The sequence below is a fragment of the Elgaria multicarinata genome, chromosome 12, assembly GCF_023053635.1.
Source record: "Elgaria multicarinata webbii isolate HBS135686 ecotype San Diego chromosome 12, rElgMul1.1.pri, whole genome shotgun sequence".
Lineage (NCBI taxonomy): Eukaryota > Metazoa > Chordata > Lepidosauria > Squamata > Anguidae > Elgaria > Elgaria multicarinata.
Genome location: NC_086182.1, coordinates 3,840,012 through 3,859,691, shown reverse-complemented (window position 1 = coordinate 3,859,691; position 19,680 = coordinate 3,840,012). Strand labels below are relative to the sequence as shown.

The 19,680-nt window shown below is 47.1% G+C and overlaps 1 protein-coding gene across 1 annotated transcript in view; it reads left to right on the top strand.

Moving 5' to 3' along the window:
• ANTXR1 (ANTXR cell adhesion molecule 1) overlaps positions 1-19,680 on the top strand; it is a 177,213-nt gene that overhangs the window by 101,419 nt on the left and 56,114 nt on the right. Inside the window, exons 11-12 of the mRNA XM_063138838.1 lie at positions 1,702-1,771; positions 2,957-3,035. Of these exons, the coding sequence (XP_062994908.1) occupies positions 1,702-1,771; positions 2,957-3,035 (149 nt within the window). The remainder of the gene's footprint in view (positions 1-1,701; positions 1,772-2,956; positions 3,036-19,680) is intronic.

Sequence of the window (19,680 nt, the reverse complement as noted above, 5' to 3'; positions counted from 1 at the left end):
CTGAAGAACACGATACCGACTGTGAAGACTATCGTGCCGCCATGGAGCCTATCAGTTGTGCTGCAAGCATTGACACGCAAGCCCTTCGAGCCCATGGCTTCGACAGACCTTAGGCTGCTTACTTTAAAGACTGTCTTTTTAGTAGCCATCACATCGGCAAGACGTGCAACTGAGCTTAAAGCTCTTAGGATAGATGTCCCGTACACTATTTTTCATAAGGACAAGGTTGTGCTACACACAGACCCAGCCTTCCTACCTAAGGTAGTGTCAACTTTTCATCTGTCCCAGCACATTACTTTGCCTGCTTTCTTTCCTAACCCAACTACACCTCTTGAGTCTTCCTTGCATACTCTCGATGTAAGAAGGGCTCTTGCTTTTTACAAAGACAGAACGGACAATTTTAGAAAGACAAAACAATTGTTTATTTGTTATGGGGAGCCTTCTAAGGGACTCCCTGTCTCCTGCCAACGACTGTCGCGTTGGATAGTGGAGACAATTGAATTGGCCTACTCTATTTCTAAAATAGAGTTAGTGAAACCTGTGACAGCTCATTCCACCAGAGCTGTTTCAACTTCGGTGGCCTTCACCAGAGGTGTTCCACTGACTGAAGTCTGTAGAGCCGCAACGTGGTCCACTCCATCCACGTTTGTCAAGCACTACAGTTTGGACACCCGTGCGAGGCAGGACTGCTCGTTTGGGAGGACAGTGCTCTCGGAGATCTTCAGATGATGCACCAACCCACCTCCAAAGGTATGTCAGCTTGCTACTCGCCCATATGTGTGATGCATAGAGACCACGAAGAAGAAATGCAGGTTGCTTACCTGTAACTGTAGTTCTTCGAGTGGTCATCTATGCATTCACACAACCCACCCACCATCCCCACTTGGTGGTGTGAGACTTATAAATGACACTGTTTTTATTGTGGAATGTACTTTATTTTATTTACACTCATGTTTATGGGGGCACAATGTCGGACTCCTGTAAACTGAGGTAAGGGCGGGAACCCCATGGACATGCGCGGTAGCGTGGGGGAGGGGTTCCCGCCAAAAACGTTCCACTCAGCTATAGTAGGTTCCGGTCTGGTCTCTGCGCAGGCGCAAAGCCCATATGTGTGAATGCATAGATGACCACTCGAAGAACTACAGTTACAGGTAAGCAACCTGCATTTTCCAGCGGGTTTCCAGCACAATTCAAAATGCTGGTTCTTACTTTTAAAGCCCTAAGCAGCGTGGGGGTCTGGTTTTCTGAGGAAACACCTCCTCCCATACCCATTTCCTCCTCTGTGCTGGCACGTAAGGACTTCTGACAGAACCTTGCTCAGCTCATGGCCAGGCTGCAATAGCAGCAGTTGTAGCCCCAATGTTGTGAAATTCTGATCTGAGAGGCACTCATTCGGCCTCCTCCCCAACCCTGGTGGCTTTTGGAAGACAAGTGGAAAACCTTTTGTTTCAGGCTTCTGCTGGCTTCAGTGGAAATTAACCACTGCCCTCCCATGCTTTTTTTTATGGATGTTCTGTTTTTAGTTTCTAATTTATTCTTTGATTACTATTTTAATTTGATGTAAACTGCAAGGAAACTTCATTGAAGAATGCTTTTCATAAAATAGAGCTATAAAATTGCCATCACCCCAGTTGTCCCTTGCAAACATTGCACTGCCAAAATTGCGTCAGCTCAACCCACCTTCTCTGCTTCTCTTTCCAGATGAGAAACCGTTTGTAGTAGAGGACACCTATTTACTCTGCCCCGCACCTGTATTACAAGAAGCTGGCATGTAAGTTTATTGTAATGTGGGCTATTAAAGCTTTTCCCATTTTAACTTTTATTTATGTATTTTGTGTTAATTATTATTTTGTCCACGCACACCTACTCTCACAGATTTGGTGGTGGGGATTTTGCTCTTGGGTGCCTTATCTGTATATATGGGCATGTCTAGATGGGGCAATATCCCGGGGATCGCCCAGGATCATCCCTGTGGGTCCATCGGGGGTGGGGTGGGGTGAGCCAGGAGGGTTGTGTGTGTGTTTTTAAAGAACACCTTACTTTTTGCGAAGGAGCGCTCCTGTGCTCATTTTCGATTAAAGAAACCAAACCAAAATGGCAGCCGCGACGTCCTCTTCCTCCCAGGACGCATGTAGATGAGGGGGACGATTTCACGATCATAAAATCGAGAGATCATACCCCTCCACCCACCTCATCTAGACATGCGCTATGTCTTTGTTCTGTAGGTCGGTTGGGTAGGAATCCTGCCCCAGCTCCAGCTGTAGTTAGCAATTCTGCTGCTTAAGTTAATCTATAGTTTTGGGTTGCTAGCCATATATACGCTGTGAAATCTAAAATTATCTGAAAAAGATCAGTAACCGCAAGTCTGAACAAGGCAGAAATTCTAAGTCCATGTGCAGTTTGTACAGATGTTTCCCCTTCTGAATCTAGCACTGGGGCCAAACTCCCTGCTGTTTTCCACTCCCCAAGTGATGGGTCAGAAACTGTCATGGAGTCAATTTTCTTGTGATAAGACAGAACAATTGGGGCGCAATTGGGGAAGCAGGGAAAATGTGAACAATGGGATATCAGAGATTTTCTCTGCCTAAGAGAGAGGGGAGAAGCTGGTGGGCCATATGGGGACCCCCATCCCTGCCCCCAAACCACTAGCATGCCCTTGGAGCCTCACCCCATGACTCCTTCATGCCAGCCAGAAGGACTCACATCTCTTTCATAGGCTGCATTCAAACTCCCAAATTCTTTTCCTCAGCCACTGGCCAAGCAAGTGGGCTGCGTTCTGTAGCTAGAAGACATTCGCTGTCCTAGGTCATTAAGCATTTACAAAATGTAGAGTGAGAAACTGCACCTGACACAAACAATAGCATTAGTATTACAGTATTATAGGTTCAAGGGTAACGGGGTTTGTGGGTCCATTCCCAATTTAGGTAATGACTTTTCTCCTCTTTCCTCTTCCTAGGGAAGCCGCTCTTCAGGTCAGCATGAACGATGGCCTCAGTTTCATCTCAAGCTCTGTCATCATCTCCAGCACGCACTGTGTAAGATATTTACTTAGAAATCCATCCTTTGGTATAATTGTGCCCAAGTGCAGAGCCGGCATCAGTGTTAAATGCCTCCACTTGGCTGCTGTAAAGTTCCCCATTAACTTTAATGTGAGGGTCACAAGTCTGTGATTAACCATTCTTGAAAGGAAAAGTTATTTCTCCTTTGATCTGAGGATTTAAATAGCACATACCTACCCAGGTGCCAGATCTTCAAAGACCAACCCTTGTATGAAATAAAGATGTCCAGGGCATCTTGGGCAAAGACACAGAATATGATATCTTCAAAACCAATGAAAACACATTTTGATACTTTGCTTATGAATGGTGACTTTGGCATTTGCTGCTACTTATTTAACATTGTACTTTAAGGTTGCAATTCTTTTGGGGATGTGGAGAAATTCGGTTCAATTTGTTTTTGACCAGAATTTAACCAATTTGCACCTACCGGACAAAATGCAGACTCAAATGCAATCTGCTAGGGCTCTTCGGGTCGGAGAAGCAGAAGTGGATCAGGGTGCTTCGCCTCCCCTTAAGGCGGAGGCGAAGAGGATCAGAGGGGGCAACGGAGCGTCACGGAGCGGATCGAGATGAAGGCGGATCCTTCGCCTCGATCTGGAGCTCCGAAAAAAAGGTAAGGGGGCCTTACCTGGCACTGCCGCCACCCGTGCAGCGACGGCAGCAGAGCCAGGTAAGGGGGGAGAGGGGTCTTTCCTGGTCCGTCGCGGCCCGTCGCTGGCTTCACTTGAGCTCGTGGCTCAACCCGGAAGTGTAGGCCCCAAGCAGGGCCTACAGTTCTGGGTTGAGCCGCGGGTTGAAGTGAAGCAGGCGATGGGCCGCGATGGACCAGGTAAGTGGTGTGCGTGAGGGGTGGGGTTACCTGGCCCTGCCGCCACCGCCGCCGCCCATGCGGCGACAGCGTCAGAGCCAGGTAAGGGGGGAGGGGGGTCTTTCCTGGTCCGTCGCGGACCGTCGCCGGCTTCACTTGAGCTCGTGGTTCAACCCGGAAGTGTAGGCCCCAAGCAGGGCCTACAGTTCTGGGTTGAGTCGCGGGTTGAAGTGAAGCTGGCGATGGGCCGCGATGGACCAGGTAAGTGGTGTGCGTGAGGGGTGGGGTTACCTGGCCCTGCCACCGCCGCCCATGCGGCGACAGCGTCAGAGCCAGGTAAGGGGGGAGGGGGGTCTTACCTGCACCGCCCCCGATTCTGCGGAGCTCCAATTCGGAGCCAGAGCTCTGCAGCGGAGCCAAGTGGACCATAGGCAAATCGATGCAGAGCGGATCGGGGGTGTCCGTGCACAGCCCTACAATCTGCAGTCAAAATCCACACATGTCTGAGCTTGTGATGTGATTTGCAGGCAAAAAAGACTCATTTGACAACAAGTGTACATTTGGAAAATGTGCATGAAAAATGCTTTTGAAAAATGTACACAATTGATGTGTACATTTAGGAAATGTGCACAAAAATGCACACAAATTTCTATGTGAACAAACCCCTGCGTGCCATCTGATGCAGGCAGGGGTCAGCAGAAGCTTTCAGGTGGAATTCGGAGAACCCTGATGAGCTCAGGTTTTGCTGATTCTCACAGCCATGCTTAGGGTGCTTCCAGATGAGGCCTTTATTTTGCAGTCACCTTGTCCCAGTCGTGGTATTTTCTAGATGTCTAGATTACACCCTTCCACTTGTAATTGTCCCATATTTTCCCACTGCCACTTCCATCTTTTTTCTTAGCAGAAAAAAAACTGTTAAGTAGGGAAAGATGGCAAAGTTGCAGAATGCCTTTTCACTGGTAGCACTAGGAGCCCTCAGTCCAGAAGCACCCTCACTGAGGAGTAAGCCCAAGTGAGTAGGCATGCACAGGTTTGCACTGTCAATTTGCAAACAGTTTCAGCCTTCCAGCAGCAGCAGTGGCTGGGTCCTCTGAGAGCAATTTCCTTGGAGGCAGCCATGAAGTCCTAGCTTCAGTACGGGTGCGACAGCCAGAGGAGAACTAAAGTAGGGTGTATACAAAGCCGGTGCTACCATAGAGGCCACTCAGGCGGCCGCCTAGAGCACCAAGGTAAGGAGGGGCGCTGAACGCCGCACCCGGAAGCTGCTCTCCCACAGCGGCTCTGAGAAGGCGGCTTCCGGGTGCACCGTTCCAAAGCCGCCCGCCTGCTCCAGTGTCCTGACTTCGCTTTGGCTGGGCCGAAACGAAGCCAGGATGCTGGGGCGGGCGGGCGGCTTCGGAACTGCGTGCCCGGAAGTTGCTCTCCTGGGTGGGTGCACCATTCCAAAGCTGCCCGCCTGCTGGCCCGCCCCACCCCAGCGTCCTGGCTTCGCTTCAGCTGGGCGCCCACCCAGCCGAAGTGAAACCACGCCTGCCCCCACCCCAGTGTCCTGGCTTCGCTTTGGCTGGGTGGGCGCCCAGCCGAAGCGAAGCCATAATGCTGGGATTGGTGGAGGGCAGGCGGGCGGCTTCAGAACAGCGCACTCGGAAGTCGCTCTCCCAGAGCTTCTTCCGGCTGGGTGCGCCTTTCCAAAGCCGCCCGCCCCCACCCCAGTGTCCTGGCTTCACTTCGGCTGGGCGATCGAGATGGCACCCTGCGCCCAGGTACGCTGGGGTGGGGGTGGGGGTGGTGAAAGCAGCTCACCTGCCTAGGGCACAAAATAGTCTGGCACCGGCCCTGGGTGTATAGGTGGATGGGAAGTGTAAAGGGGAGAGAGAACCCCTCATCTATCCCTCTTTCCTGCCCTCTTATCCTCTTTGGGTCCCAACATGTACAATTGTATTCTTGTCCATCATGCATTAAGCAGAAGATTGTCCTAGATTCTTGCCAAGAAAGTAAATTTCTTGCACAGTCTGAGCCAACCATGAATGTCTGCCAAGCTGTTGTGGTCAAGCAGCAACCAAGCCAAACTTCCCTTTAAATCAACATGTGCTTCGCCCAAATGAGGGCAGCCAGATCAGTCTCGAAGGCTTTTGTATTGGCAGACCTCATTGCATGTCCCCGTGTGAATTTGACCGTCAAAACTGCTTCAGGTTGTGATGCGGCAGGGCCTTGCTATTTACTGTTTTACTCTGTACAGCACCATGTACATTGATGGTGCTATATAAATAAATTATTATTATTAATAATAATAATAATAATAATAATAATAATAATAATAATAATGGGATTCTAGAATGAGGCCAAGTTATATAATACCCTTGTGGCCAGACGGTGGAGATGTAGTCCCCAAACATAAATGCTGGAGGATTAGAGAAAACTGATGTATTGACATTCTATTCTTAAAGGCCACCACCAAAATAGGCTTGGGACCTTTTGCATATAAAACAGGTACTCTGAGCTATGGCCCCTCCCCAGGTCAATCCTCACTTTTTGAAAGAGTTTCTAATGTACAATACATTTGTTCGTTTTGATTGTCCTCTTCATTTATCTCATCAACGAAAATATCAGGTTGTAAAAATTAAGAGAAGCTTTGCCTACGGCAATGAGAGATTAACATTCCTTTAAGGAACGCCATGGCTTTCCTTAAAGAATAAGTGCCTCCTTTGACTTTATGAAGAACGTTGGCTGGGCAATGAAAGCTCATTCCCAGCTGTCAAGAGTTTACATTATGCCCCGAGTCTCAAAATATCAGTCTTTCATCTGAGTTGGCATGTCCAGAATAGCTGCCAATTGCTATTTGGATAAAAGAACTCAGGTGATATTGATGTTAGCTTAATGAGGTATTTACACCTGCGGGCAGATTCACAAATGCTAAAATTTCATAGAGGCATCCCAAAATTCCAGCTGACAGTCTTTGTCCCTGTGGGTGAACAGGGTAATATTTCCTCACTGCGAGTGTGAACTGCCCTTGCAGCTGTTTCGATGCAAACATGCATGCCAGCAAGCAACCCCTGGATTGGCAAGTGGTCAGCGCCTCAGCCAGAACTGCAGCTCTTGGCTTTTGACATAGTAGGGCTCAACATTTAGCTTCCTTCCAATTCATGAGTTGTCCTTCCCTTCCTGCAACAGCAGAGGAAGGCTGTTGGCTTCATGGAATCTGAAGTGCCGGATTATATGGACCAACTACAGTGTCAAAAAGTAGTGAGCAAATGTTTGAGTTCCCTAGAGCTTTTCTTTTAGGGGATGTTAAGCAAAAAGACATAGGGAGAGAGAGAGAGCTGAGAGATGTGGAAAATCTGGAGAGCTTATAACAGTTTTAAGACAGAGTGTAGGAGATGTTAGGCAGGCTGAATTAGATTAGACCAGGGGTGGGCAACAGGGGCTCTCCAGATGTATTGGCCTACCACTCCCATCAGCCTTAGACAGCATAGCTAATCGTGGGGGCTCATGGGGGTTGCAGTCAAAAACTCCTGGAGGGCTACACGTTGCCCACCCCAGCTTAGACCATGTATGGCCAATTTCAGGTTGCGCAAAGAACCCCTGGGACAAGGAAGCGATACACATTTGATTTCTTTCTTTCTGACGAATCAACACAGCTAACTACACATTTTTCGGTGTCGGTTGTGTGTGGCCCTGGGTAGGAGGCAATGCTGAGCAGTTCTGCTGTCGAGCTGCCTGAGATCAGAGCAAAGTCTGTTGTTGTTCTCTGCCGGCTGATCTTTGGAAAGGAAGAAGAAGATGCCTCGGCCCTCCTTTGGCGTTGGCCTCGAGCAAGCAGAGTATAGTGCTTGTTCCTTTCAGCCAGGCAGCTTAACTTTATAACCTTGTCGTAATTTGACTGAGTTTCCCAGAGGGCTTTTTAGCTGACAGAGCCAGAGGAGCTGAGTTACCACAAGGAAAGATTCTGCTCCCTCCAGCAGCTCTGAAGGCCTGAATCATGATGCACCAGAGCTTATGCAGTTCTCCTTGGGTGCCCTGACATTAGATGATGTGGTTTTACCCTAAACAATGTTCTGCTGGCATGACAGGGATGAAGATGGCTTTCCTTTCTTCCAGTTTCATAGGGAATAGCAGTTTTTATTGCAGTGGTTCCTAAGAGATGAGTCAGGACTTACCAGTGGTTTGGAAGTACTTCGTGGGTAGGTTTTCTGACTACCAGGGATCAATCGTGGGGCAAAGGACCCAGGGCGGAGCTGCCCTCTCCTTTGAATAAGTGGATCATCTTCACACTCTTGGTCTGACTCAGCCCCTCTTTAGAAGGCAGCCTATCACAGCTCTGGATTATTCAACAAGCCCAATGGCTGCTCAGCTTTGAAATTCAGAACACCCACCTCCCCGCTTCCCCAAGTTCACACCTTGAATCTCCACACCTTTGGAAAGCCTTTTCCACCCCACCAGGGTTTTATTTATTTATTAGAAAATGTATACCTCATCATTCCACTTCGTATGGAAAGAACTGCTCTGGGTGACTTTCAAACAAAAGACCAATTAAACCAGTAAAAGCAATAATAAATCAGTAATGAAACAGTTAGCGGGGGGAAAGGGAATAACGGCTGGGGAAGGCAACGGCAAACCACCCCGCTATAAGGCCTGCCAAGAAAACGTCAGCGAAAGCTGGCATCCCTCCAAGAGTCAGGAATGACTCAGTGCTTGAACGAGAGGTTCCGTTCCTTTCCTAATGAAACAAAATAAACAGAAAACAGCAGATAAAATCCAAGCAGCCAGTGAACAAGGCACAAAGAACTGAACAGTAGAAAAACAATAACAAAAAGACTCTTGGGACCTTAAACTAATTTATTGTGGCAGAAACGTTCATGGACTAGAGGCAGGATGAGTGAGAAATTTGTTGGGTTTGCATTTTAATATGAAGTTCCTAAATTCGCACTTCCCGAACCGGCACCTGAATTACATTTGCACATCTCAGAATTTTGTGATGTAGACCGCAAATTTAAAAATGCACAAAGAGAAAAGAGGACACAAAAATGGATGGCAGTTGAGGAAATCGCTTGGGAAAATGTGTATATTTGGAAAGGTGTGTACAAAATGTATATATTTGGAAATATGGGTATAAAATATATGCAAATTTTCATGCAAGACTTTATAGGAAAAAATTGCAAACTGATGCAGAAATGGGATGGAAAAATGAGAAACTGGGAAGAATTGAACTTGACAGATTGGCCCATCTCTAAGTAGAGGCAACTTGGCAGGAATATAAATTTACACATGGGTGTAGAGAAAAACATGGTTTCATCCTGGTTTCAGAGCTTGGTTAGCAAACTAACATTCCCTGTTTCAGATGTAACTGAGAACTGCAATTTAAAGAGATCAGGATCATAGCATTGAAAGCAGCACATGAGGATGGGATGGGAGGAGTGTACAGAATCAATGCTCATTCCTGGCTTAATTAAGATGGTTATTACATCTAAATTAGCCCATTTAGTTATACATCAATCACGTATTAATGAGAACTAACTACAAATCACTGGATGATTTCCTTCAGCAGCTTCTTGCAGATGTTGAATATCGTAGGAGAAAGATGATACCTTCCCCCCCCCATTTTTAATATATGTACATAGATTTGTATATATCTATAATAAAAGCAGACCAATTATCTAAATGAGTATCCATTTCAAAGTGTTGTCTGGTCTTCAATCCATTCCAGTATAGGAGATGTGTGTTTATCCTTCCAGTGTTGTAATATCAATCTTTTAGCTGTCAAAAGGGCACATAGAATCCATTTATGCTGACAGTTTGTTAATTTCCATGAAGCAGGTAAATAATTTAAAAGTGTGTGTACATTAGGGAATATTAAAGACTGTTCCAGTAGAAAATTTATCTGTGTAATAACCTCCTCCCCAAAAGATGCAACTACTGGATATTCCATAACATGTATTTAAAAGAAGCATTAAGTGTCCTTCATCACCAGCAATTAGCCAAATTACACAATGCCTTATTAAAGATATCATAGAATCATAGAATCATAGAATAGCAGAGTTGGAAGGGGCCTACAAGGCCATCGAGTCCAACCCCCTGCTCAATGCAGGAATCCACCCTAAAGCATCCCTGACAGATGCTTGTCCAGCTGCCTCTTGAAGGCCTCTAGTGTGGGAGCGCCCACAACCTCCCTAGGTAACTGATTCCACCATCACACTACTCTAACAGTTAGGAAGTTTTTCCTGATGTCCAGCCGGAATCTGGCTTCCTTTAACTTGAGCCCGTTATTCCGTGTCCTGCACTCTGGGAGGATCGAGAAGAGATCCTGGCCCTCCTGTGTGACAACCTGTGTGACAACCTTTGAAGTATTTGAAGAGTGCTATCATGTCTCCCCTCAATCTTCTCTTCTCCAGGCTAAACATGCCCAGTTCTTTCAGTCTCTCTTCATAGGGCTTTGTTTCTAGACCTCTGATCATCCTGGTTGCCCTCTTCTGAACACGCTCCAGCTTGTCTGCGTCCTTCTTGAATTGTGGAGCCCAGAACTGGACACAATACTCTAGATGAGGCCTAACCAGGGCCCAATAGAGAGGAACCAGTACCTCACGTGATTTGGAAGCTATACTTCTATTAATGCAGCCCAAAATAGCATTTGCCTTTCTTGCAGCCATATCGCACTGTTGGCTCCTATTCAGCTTGTGATCTACAACAATTCCAAGATCTTTCTCATTTGTAGTATTGCTGAGCCAAGTGTCCCCCATCTTGTAACTGTGCATTTGGTTTCTATTCCCTAAATGTAGAACTTGGCATTTAGCCCTATTAAATTTCATTCTGTTGTTTTCAGCCCAGCACTCCAGCCTATCAAGATCACTTTGAAGTTTGTTTCTGTCTTCCAGGGTATTAGCTATCCCACCCAATTTTGTCATCTGCAAATTTGATCAGCGTTCCCTGCACCTCCTCGTCCAAATCATTAATAAAAATGTTGAAGAGCACTGGGCCCAGGACTGAGCCCTGCGGCACCCCACTCGTTGCCTCTCCCCAGTTTGAGAAGGTTCCATTGATAAGTACTCTTTGAGTCCGATTCTGTAGCCAGCTGTGGATCCACCTAATAGTTGTTCCATCTAGCCCACTTTTAGCTAGTTTGTTAATCAGAATGTCATGTGGTACTTTGTCAAAAGCTTTGCTGAAGTCAAGATATATGTCAAGATATATGTTGTGGTCTCCAATCAAATCCAAACAAAACTTTTTGCTGAATAAAATGCAGACTAAGTTCCGTAGATGTGACAGGTAGATGACAAAGCTGCGATCCTCTGATTAGGCATTTTGCCCACAGGAGTTTCCAAAACACACATATGTGCCCACAGGTCCAAAAGGGTTGGAGAGCCCTGCCCTACAAGGCATCATGCACCAAAAGCTGATGTGTCAATCAGGAGTCCTCCAGCAATGTTTTCTGGAATCTGCTCTCCAGGAAGGACTAGAGCCACTGTGATATGGGGCCCTGATCCCAATCTCAGTGAGAAGATCCAGAAGAATAGTATGGTTGATGGCTCCAGCCATTACCTCTTGGATGTCTGTAGCCAACCACTCTCCACTCTTCGCTTGTGACATATGAAACTACCTTAAACTGAGACAGACTATTGGCCCATCTACCCTTGCAAGCCCTACTCCATCCTTCCCCAACCTGGTACCCCCTGTGATGTTTTGGACTGCCTCCCATCAGCCCCTGCCAGCATGGCCAGTGAGCAATAATGCTGAGTATTGTAGTCAAAAACATCTGGGGTGGGTTAGCAGGTTGGAGAAGGCTGCCCCCTCGGATGTGCAGGGGCTTCCCAAGATCTCAGGCCACAACTTTTTACCAGTTTGGTAACCCTGAGTCCCCTTACTAGGGATTGAGCTGGGACCTTCCCCAGGCAAAGCATGCGTTCACGTGTTCTACCACTCAGCTATGGCCTCTTCAGCCCCTATGCTGACTAAATGCCGTAGCTTCGCCCTTGTCCGCTTCCCATTTTTCTGTGTGTGAGAGAAGGAAAAGGACAATATATGCAGGTGTGTCCTTCCTTCTAGTGCAGGTATGACAAACTGGTGGCCCACAGGCCACTTCCAGCACGCAGGGCAATTCTCTTCGGCCCTTGACCCTCCCAGTCCCAAGTGGGCAATGATGTCTGATGCATCTTCTCTTTCATCAGGCATCTGCCAGTCGGCTGACTTTCAATCAGCTTGGTAGGGAGCAGTCAGAGCTCCAGGATTTGGGGGGCTATGAGGCAAGATGCTTCCAGTGGGCCCCTCACTGCTGGCAGGCAAGCAAGGAAGCAGATGGTGGTGGCATCTCCTCCTGCTCCTCCTCCTTGCCACACCCCTCTGCTCTGTCTGAGCCCTGGGGTGCTCAGGTAGTTGGCAGTGCAGGCCCACTACTGGTCCGTGGTCCTTTCAAGGTACCCAGTGCGGCTGATCCCTGTTGCTGGCTGCACTGGGGAAATTTCCCCCTCCCTGCTCCAGCACACCTACGTGGGGAGTTGAAAGACCCCATCCGGCGTAGATGTTTTAGGAGCAAGTGCCTAGAAAAAGCTGCCCCACTGCGGCTCAAACCAGAGGAAAATATTTGCCTATGATTTGAGTGCTGAGCAGGGGCTAGGACTGGCACAAGCAGCGCACACATTCCTGGCCCCCATGGCTTCACAAACAATCCCAGTGAACAGTGTACCTCCCTGGACAAAGACGAGCACATCCAGTCTGGCAAAACAAGAAGAGAATGAATGAAATGTGTATTTAAATGAAAGTGGGTAGAGGTGAGATTCATTCTGTAGCTTGGAGTCCTGTATGTGTTCCCGTTGCTCAGAATGTTTTGGAACAGTTTTATAACCTAGAAATAGTCCTCTCTCTTTTTCTCCTGGCTGTATTTTGTGCAACGGTGAAGTCTGTTTAATTTTTTATTAAAAAAAAAAAAAATCTCAGCTATTTTCAGGTTCTCAATTGAAATAAGCTAGTAGGGGTTGGTGGTTTCAGAATTTATTTATATTTCCTCTCTAACAGAGAAGCCGCCAGAAATTGTGCTGGGCTGGGGCGAACAGCAGGCTGTTGAGAAATACAATAGCATTTAAAGGGAAACAGGAGGAGACGGGATACCTAGAGGCACAGCGGTTGTGTCAGATCCGTGTGCCTGATCTGTGTGCCAAATCCCCGTCTCCTGGCCTCCGCGAAGTTCCACGCCTGACACAGATTTATTTATTTATTTATTTATTTATACATTTGTATGCCGCCCTATATCTCTGGCATACAGATAACATGTAAACATAAATATACACATCAAAAAAAGTATTAAATTGTTAACAAATTAAAACCATTAGAATTTTTTAAAAAGCAATAAAAACAATTAAAACTACATGTGACCATGGAGAATTTAGCCTTCAAAGAGCCATGATAAAGAGCCATGTTCTAACTTGGCACCGAAATGAGGCCAGTGTTGGTGCCAGTCAGGCCTCCAAGGGGAGGGCATTCCACAACTGGAGTGGCAGAACAGAGAAAGCTATCTCCCGTGTCCCACCATAGTGTATGTCTCATGTTGGTGGGCTGCGGAGGAGGGCTCCTCCAACAGGTCTCAAATCTCGGCAGGTAGATATAGGGAGAGAGGCACTCCCTCAAGTACCGAGATCCCAAACCCTTTAGGACTTTAAATGGCATTTACATTTGGAAGGATCCTCCTCTCCCTAGTTATGGCCCTCCCTTAACTGTCTTTTCTTCTGGTCTAAAGAATGCAGTTCATGGGCAGTTTTTGAGAGGAGAAGTTTAACTCTTTCTCTCCCTGCCACGGTCCCAACCAAAATCCCCTCTCAGAAGCTGACACTCTCATTTCAAGGAAGCTTCCATTGGCGCCAACAGGAATCTCCCTAGAAAAGCAGAGAGGCAATTATTGTCAGAGCTGTGGCAGGGAGAGAAAGCGTTCAACTCCCACCCACCTACATCTTGAGGTTCACAGATCTTGAGCCGGTTTGCAAACTCCCATGGGCTACAGTAGGGTCTGAGGTGGCTTGTTAACCGTGGCAACAAACCACCCTGCCCGGGTTCGCATGTCACGATAAGCCATCTCAACTGCCTGCTGCAGCTTGAATATTCACAATGGTGGCCGATACGTTCTGCAACCCTCTGTGGCTTATCACGAGTGTGCAAGACTGGCTTACGTCTGCTCATGCTTTCACAGCAGCTGCAGTTTACATAACGAAAAGCATTGATGGCATTCATTCATGCAATGAACATCACATCTAATTTGGTCGTACTTATTTATTTATTTATTTATTTATTTATTACATTTTAATACCGCCCAATAGCTGAAGCTCTCTGGGCGGTTCACAAAAAATTTAAACCATTAAGAACATAATAAAACATCCAACAATCTAAAAACCCAAATACAAAATACAATATAAAAAGCACAACCAGGATAAAACCATGCAGCAGAAATTGATATAGGATTAAAATACAGAATTAAAACAGCAAAATTTAAATTTAGGTGTTAAAAGACTGAGAAAATAAAAAGGTCTTCAGCTGGCGACGAAAAGTACAGTATAGGTGCCAGGCGGACCTCTCTAGGGAGCTCGTTCCACAGCCGGGGTGCCACAGCGGAGAAGGCCCTCCTCCTAGTAGCCACCTGTCTCACTTCCTTTGGCAGGGGCTTACGGAGAAGGACCCCTGTGGATGATCTTAAGGTCCGGGCAGGTACATATGGGAGGAGGCGTTCCTTCAAATAACCTGACCCCAAGCCGTTTAGTACCAGCACTTTGAATCGGGCCCGGACCTGGACTGGCAGCCAATGAAGCTGGAAAAGGACTGGTGTGATGTTATCTCGCCGGCCAGTCCCTGTTAGTAAACGGGCTGCCATGTTTTGTACCAGCTGAAGCTTCCGGACCGTTTTCAAAGGCAGCCCCACGTATAACACATTGCAGTAATCCAAACGAGAGGTTATCAGAGCGTGGATAACTGTAGCTAGGCTATCTCTGTCCAGATAAGCGTGCAGTTGGTATATCAGCCTAAGTAGATAAAAGGTGCTCTTTGCCACTGAGTTCACTTGTGCCTCAAGTGACAGTTCTGGATCCAAGAGCACCCCAAACTACGGACCCGATCCTTTAGGGAGAGTGCAACCCTGTCCAGGACAGGGCAAATATACTTTGGCTGGTTTGGCTTACTTTTGACTTACCTTGTACCTTTTTCTCCAGTTGGCAGCCCTCTTCTCCAGTAAGAGGAACCCGGAAGCAGGGAGAGGGAGTAGTTTCGTCCTAGACATGCAAATTAACCAACCAAAACTTTGCCTGAGGAGGTAGAAAATCCAAGCTCTTTCGCCATACCAGGATTGCCAGGTCTGTTCGCTTGGTCTTCACCATATTCTATGTGGTGCTTGTAACAAACTCTGGCATTCTGGCCCCCATGCTCAAAAATCATTTAGTTCTCAAAAGATTTCTCCCATCTCCTGCATGCATAAGGTCCTAAAGTTTTGACAAATACTTTTGACAAATGTCTCCCCTGGCCTGGCTTGCCCTGCCCTCTGCAGCGTTGCGTTCCACGTAGAGCCATCACGGAAATTTGAGGACTGAAATGTGTCACAGGAAACCTGGCTTGCATGGCATTCCCACAAGGTGATTAACTTTAAGAGCAGCAAATCCATCTGCCAGGGGTGGAAAACTGGCCCAGCACAGCGCAGAGCCTGGAGGCCAGCCAGGGACTCCGCCCCTCCCACCTGGTCCCTTTAAACACACGTTGGTAGGTGAGCAAATTGACAATCCTTTCTGGTGAGGTGGATTTTGAGATCAACTGAAAGAATCTGTGATCTCTGGCTTCAAGAGATACAGAAAGAAGTTGGTGGGGCTGGTTGTGCCCGGGCCGGCCAAAGGGATCCATCAGGGAGTTCTGTGTTTTTCCATTCTCCTTCAGCAGGCCGAGCCAAAGAACCAAGAAGCCAAAGGCAGCTGGCAGAATTCTTAAAATCTTTTCCCTTTCGTGGAGGCTTTCATTTATTTAGCTATAGAAGAACCATTCGCTGTGCCTTTCCCTCCATCCTGGAGATCAAGTCAGTGATGTGAAAAGAATATTCAAAATACTAGTGCAAAAAAATCTACAACCTGCTGCAGAGGATTAAAAATGTGTCCTATAAAGCAGAACCATTGCAGCAGACTTCCCCAAACTGGTGCCCTCCAGATGGGTTGGACTACAACTCCTAGCATCCACTAGCCAGCATGGCTCCATTAGATCCATTAGGATGCATTAGATCCATTAGGTCCTGGGGTCTCACTACATGCAAGTGCATATTGGAGAAACGTGGGCCTTTGGCCTCCCGCTAAAGAACTCTGAAAGGTCCTGCTTAGACTGGAGGGTGAATCACACTTTCAAGGGATGCCGACCATCTATTGCAGCCTTCCTCAACCTGGGGCGCTCCAGATGTGTTGGACTACAACTCCCAGAATGCCCCAGCCAGTCCAACACATCTGGAGCGCCCCAGGTTGAGGAAGGCTGATCTATTGGGATGGAAAGGCAGTGCGGGTCTTGCAGCATTCTCCGCAGTCACTTGTCTGCACTTGCCAGGGCAAGGTGAGGCAGCTCAGAGAAACAGGAGGCGGTTCACAGAAATCTCTTGAATGCTTTCAGGCCCATATAAGCCTGCCTTGTTCCAAGATAGGGTCACTTGGCCCACGATGATACTTCAGAGTAGTGGCCTGAAACATCTTTGCTGTTCTGGGTCTGGTCAGTCATTCTGTTTTATTTTCTGCTGACCAGGGGTGTGTATGTGTCAGTGTCACAGGCATACTGGTGCCCTCCAGATGGGTTGGACTGCAACTCCCATAATCCTCGACCATTGGCGATGCTGGCTGCAGCTTACAGGATTTATAGTCCAAAACACCTGGAAAGCACCAGGTTGAAAGCACCAGCATTCCAAAATGCTTTTGGAAATAGCATTTCCAAAACATGCAAAACCTCTTTGATTCGCTCTTCAATTGTGTGTTTCATTTTAGCGCCCCCCCCCCCCCCTTTGGTCTTATCCTCCAACTGGCTGTGGAAAATATGGGACCTTTGCTCCACTGCGTAGCAGCAGCTTCTCAGGGCACATGGATGTACCCAGGTCTCATACTGCCGCTGTTTGCTTAATGATATCCACAGCTGTTATGGTTGCTGATGGAAATTATGACTCCTGGTCCGAGGCAGAATTTAAAAGCCTGCTTTTATAGAGAGCCTGAAGGCCAGCAGCTGTGTTTATCCCTATTTTGGCAACGCCTGGAGCAAAACCTGACAAAATTTCACCCGGTGAGCACCACCCCTTTAATTTATTAGGGTGGGGGGTTGTTGTCAATATGAACTAGGTGGGCAGGAGTCTACATGCTCACTGAAGTCAGGTATGGGATGTTTAACCAGGTATGTTTCTGTGATGGCCTAGCGGCAATTGTTCCATGATATTGTACCTGGCTTCCATCATCTTAGAGCCTCGTGTGGCGCAGAGCGGTAAAGCAGCAGTTTCTGCAGCTGAAACTCTCCCCACGGCCTGAGTTCGATCCCAGCAGAAGCTGGTTTCAGGCAGCCGGCTCGGGTCGACTCAGCCTTCCATCCTCCCGAGGTTGGTAAAATGAGTACCCAGCTAGCTGGGGGAAAGGTAATAACGGCCGGGGAAGGCAACGGCAAACCACCCTGCTATAAGGCTTGCCAAGAAAACAGCGAAAGCTGGCATCCCCCCAAGAGTCAGTAATGACTCAATGCTTGCATGAGAGGTCCCTTTCCTTTTATTATTATTATTATTTATTTCCTTCCATCATCTTAGCCAAGTATCTCCATCAGATTCCACCCTGAGATTTCATTTATTTAAAAAAGAAAAGAAAAGAAAGGCAAGTTTCTCATTCTCATGGTTAAAAAGCTGAAAGGAACCCCCCACCTGTCTCTTAAGCAAAAAAACCCTGCATCCTTACTGGGGGTTTCTTCTTCTGGTTTCTTTTGTGGGATTAGGAGGGACTTCTTTACATGGCAGACACATGGTTTGATCTGAGGGAGCACCTCCCTCTCTCATAAAGGAGCTGGGGTGGGGGTAGTCTTGCTTTTGTCACTTAACTTGTGCTGTATTGTTTCCTTGCAGCCCCCAGGAAAGCTACAATTTACTTCTGAGTAGACATGACATTATGCTATAAGTCTGCAACCCTAGACACACTTACTTGGGAGTAAGCCTCATTTAACTCAAGAGGACTTACTTCTGAGTAGACATATGATTGTACTGTTAGTTTGGAGCCCTTGGCACACTTACATGCGAGTATGTCCCATTGAACTTAATGGAGTGCTCTGAATAAGCAGGGGATGTTGATTCTGAGCTTGGTGGGGTGGAGGATCAGATCTGTCTCCCTTCCTTCTTCTCCCTCCAATTGGCTTGCAATTGAGAAATGTGCTCAAGCCTTTACATGGCAGACACGTGGTTTGAATTGAGGAAAGTCCTTCCTCAGCAAGCTCATAGCGCTACACCAGCATTACACACTGCTGATATGGCACCATTAACTTTTATTACTAGATTATCTCCAATCTTTTTGAAAGCGGGATAAAGGTGGAAGTGTGCGGAGGACATCCTGGAGGTTGACTATGTCATGTAAAAGACCTGCAAATTTCCGTGAGTGATCAGTGACGAGCATGCAATAAATCGCTCGTGTAGAGACACCCATTGTGCCTGGGGAGCTGCTATCCAGAGGCAACAATGGAGGCAGATATACACACACACTTCCGACTCCAATTTCTGCATCCAGTCAGTTCAGGTGCGTGGCAAGAGTGGTCTCTGGCGTCCTTGGCAGCCCACTGCATGGAAAGGAAAAGGGAGATTGAGAAACTGGGGGCAAGTGGAGGAAGAGAGTGGCAGAAAGAGAAAGAAAGGGGTGACCCTCTCAATGTTCGCTCTGGCTCAGCCCACCAGCAATATCTGCCCCCCACAACAGAACATCCATGAGGGAATGTGGCCCGCAACAGAAAAAAGGTTGTCCACCCATCTTAAGAGCCACCTGGTCCTTTGCTGCCCCCTGTAGCTTGGCCCAATTTCCCTTAAGCCATCTGGTTCATTTGGTTCTGGGAACTCGGAAGACACGTCTAGCTCTCTTGTTCCCTATTGTCTCATAATCTCATGCATTTGGAGTCCTCAAACACTGACGAGGGGTGAACTGAGAAGGGATGCAAAAGCTCGCACTGCAACTCACCAAGCTATCAAACTTCAGTGCCCTAATTAGATTTTTCCATTCCCATTTCCATTCTTGTGTATTATTTCCCATAAAGTCTTCTGCTACCGAGTAGCACAAACCAGGCAGATAAGGCAAAAAAAAATCCCCAGTTTAGGCATGGCAGGTATTTGATGAGATTCCCCTCTGTCAAGTTTGGCTGCTGTTCTAGGAACCAGAAAACAGTGAATGATCAAAGCAAGCTGGAGTCTAAAACCAGCAGGGAGTCTGAGAGTTTTAATTTCCTTTTTATTAGACCAGATTGTTTCAGTTATATTTATTATTTTTTAAAACCCTGTACATATACGATAAAAAAAAGATAGACGGCAGCTTCCGTGCCACAGAGAAAATTTGCCCAAGGGAAGCCATGCAGAATGGCTTTTCTGTAAGCTTCAAAATAAGAGACGACAACACACACACACACACACACACGAAAATATATTTATTGAGACTTCTTTTCCATCTTATCTCTCCTGTCCCATAAATCTTGCTCCAGGTTCTGTTTTGGGCAGAATTTGGAGGCAATCCTAACAGATGTAATCCTAACAGATGTAAGCGTCACAGCCAGCTGTGTCTCTTTATAATAGCCTCCCCCGACCTGGTGTCTTCCAGATATATTGTACTGCAACTC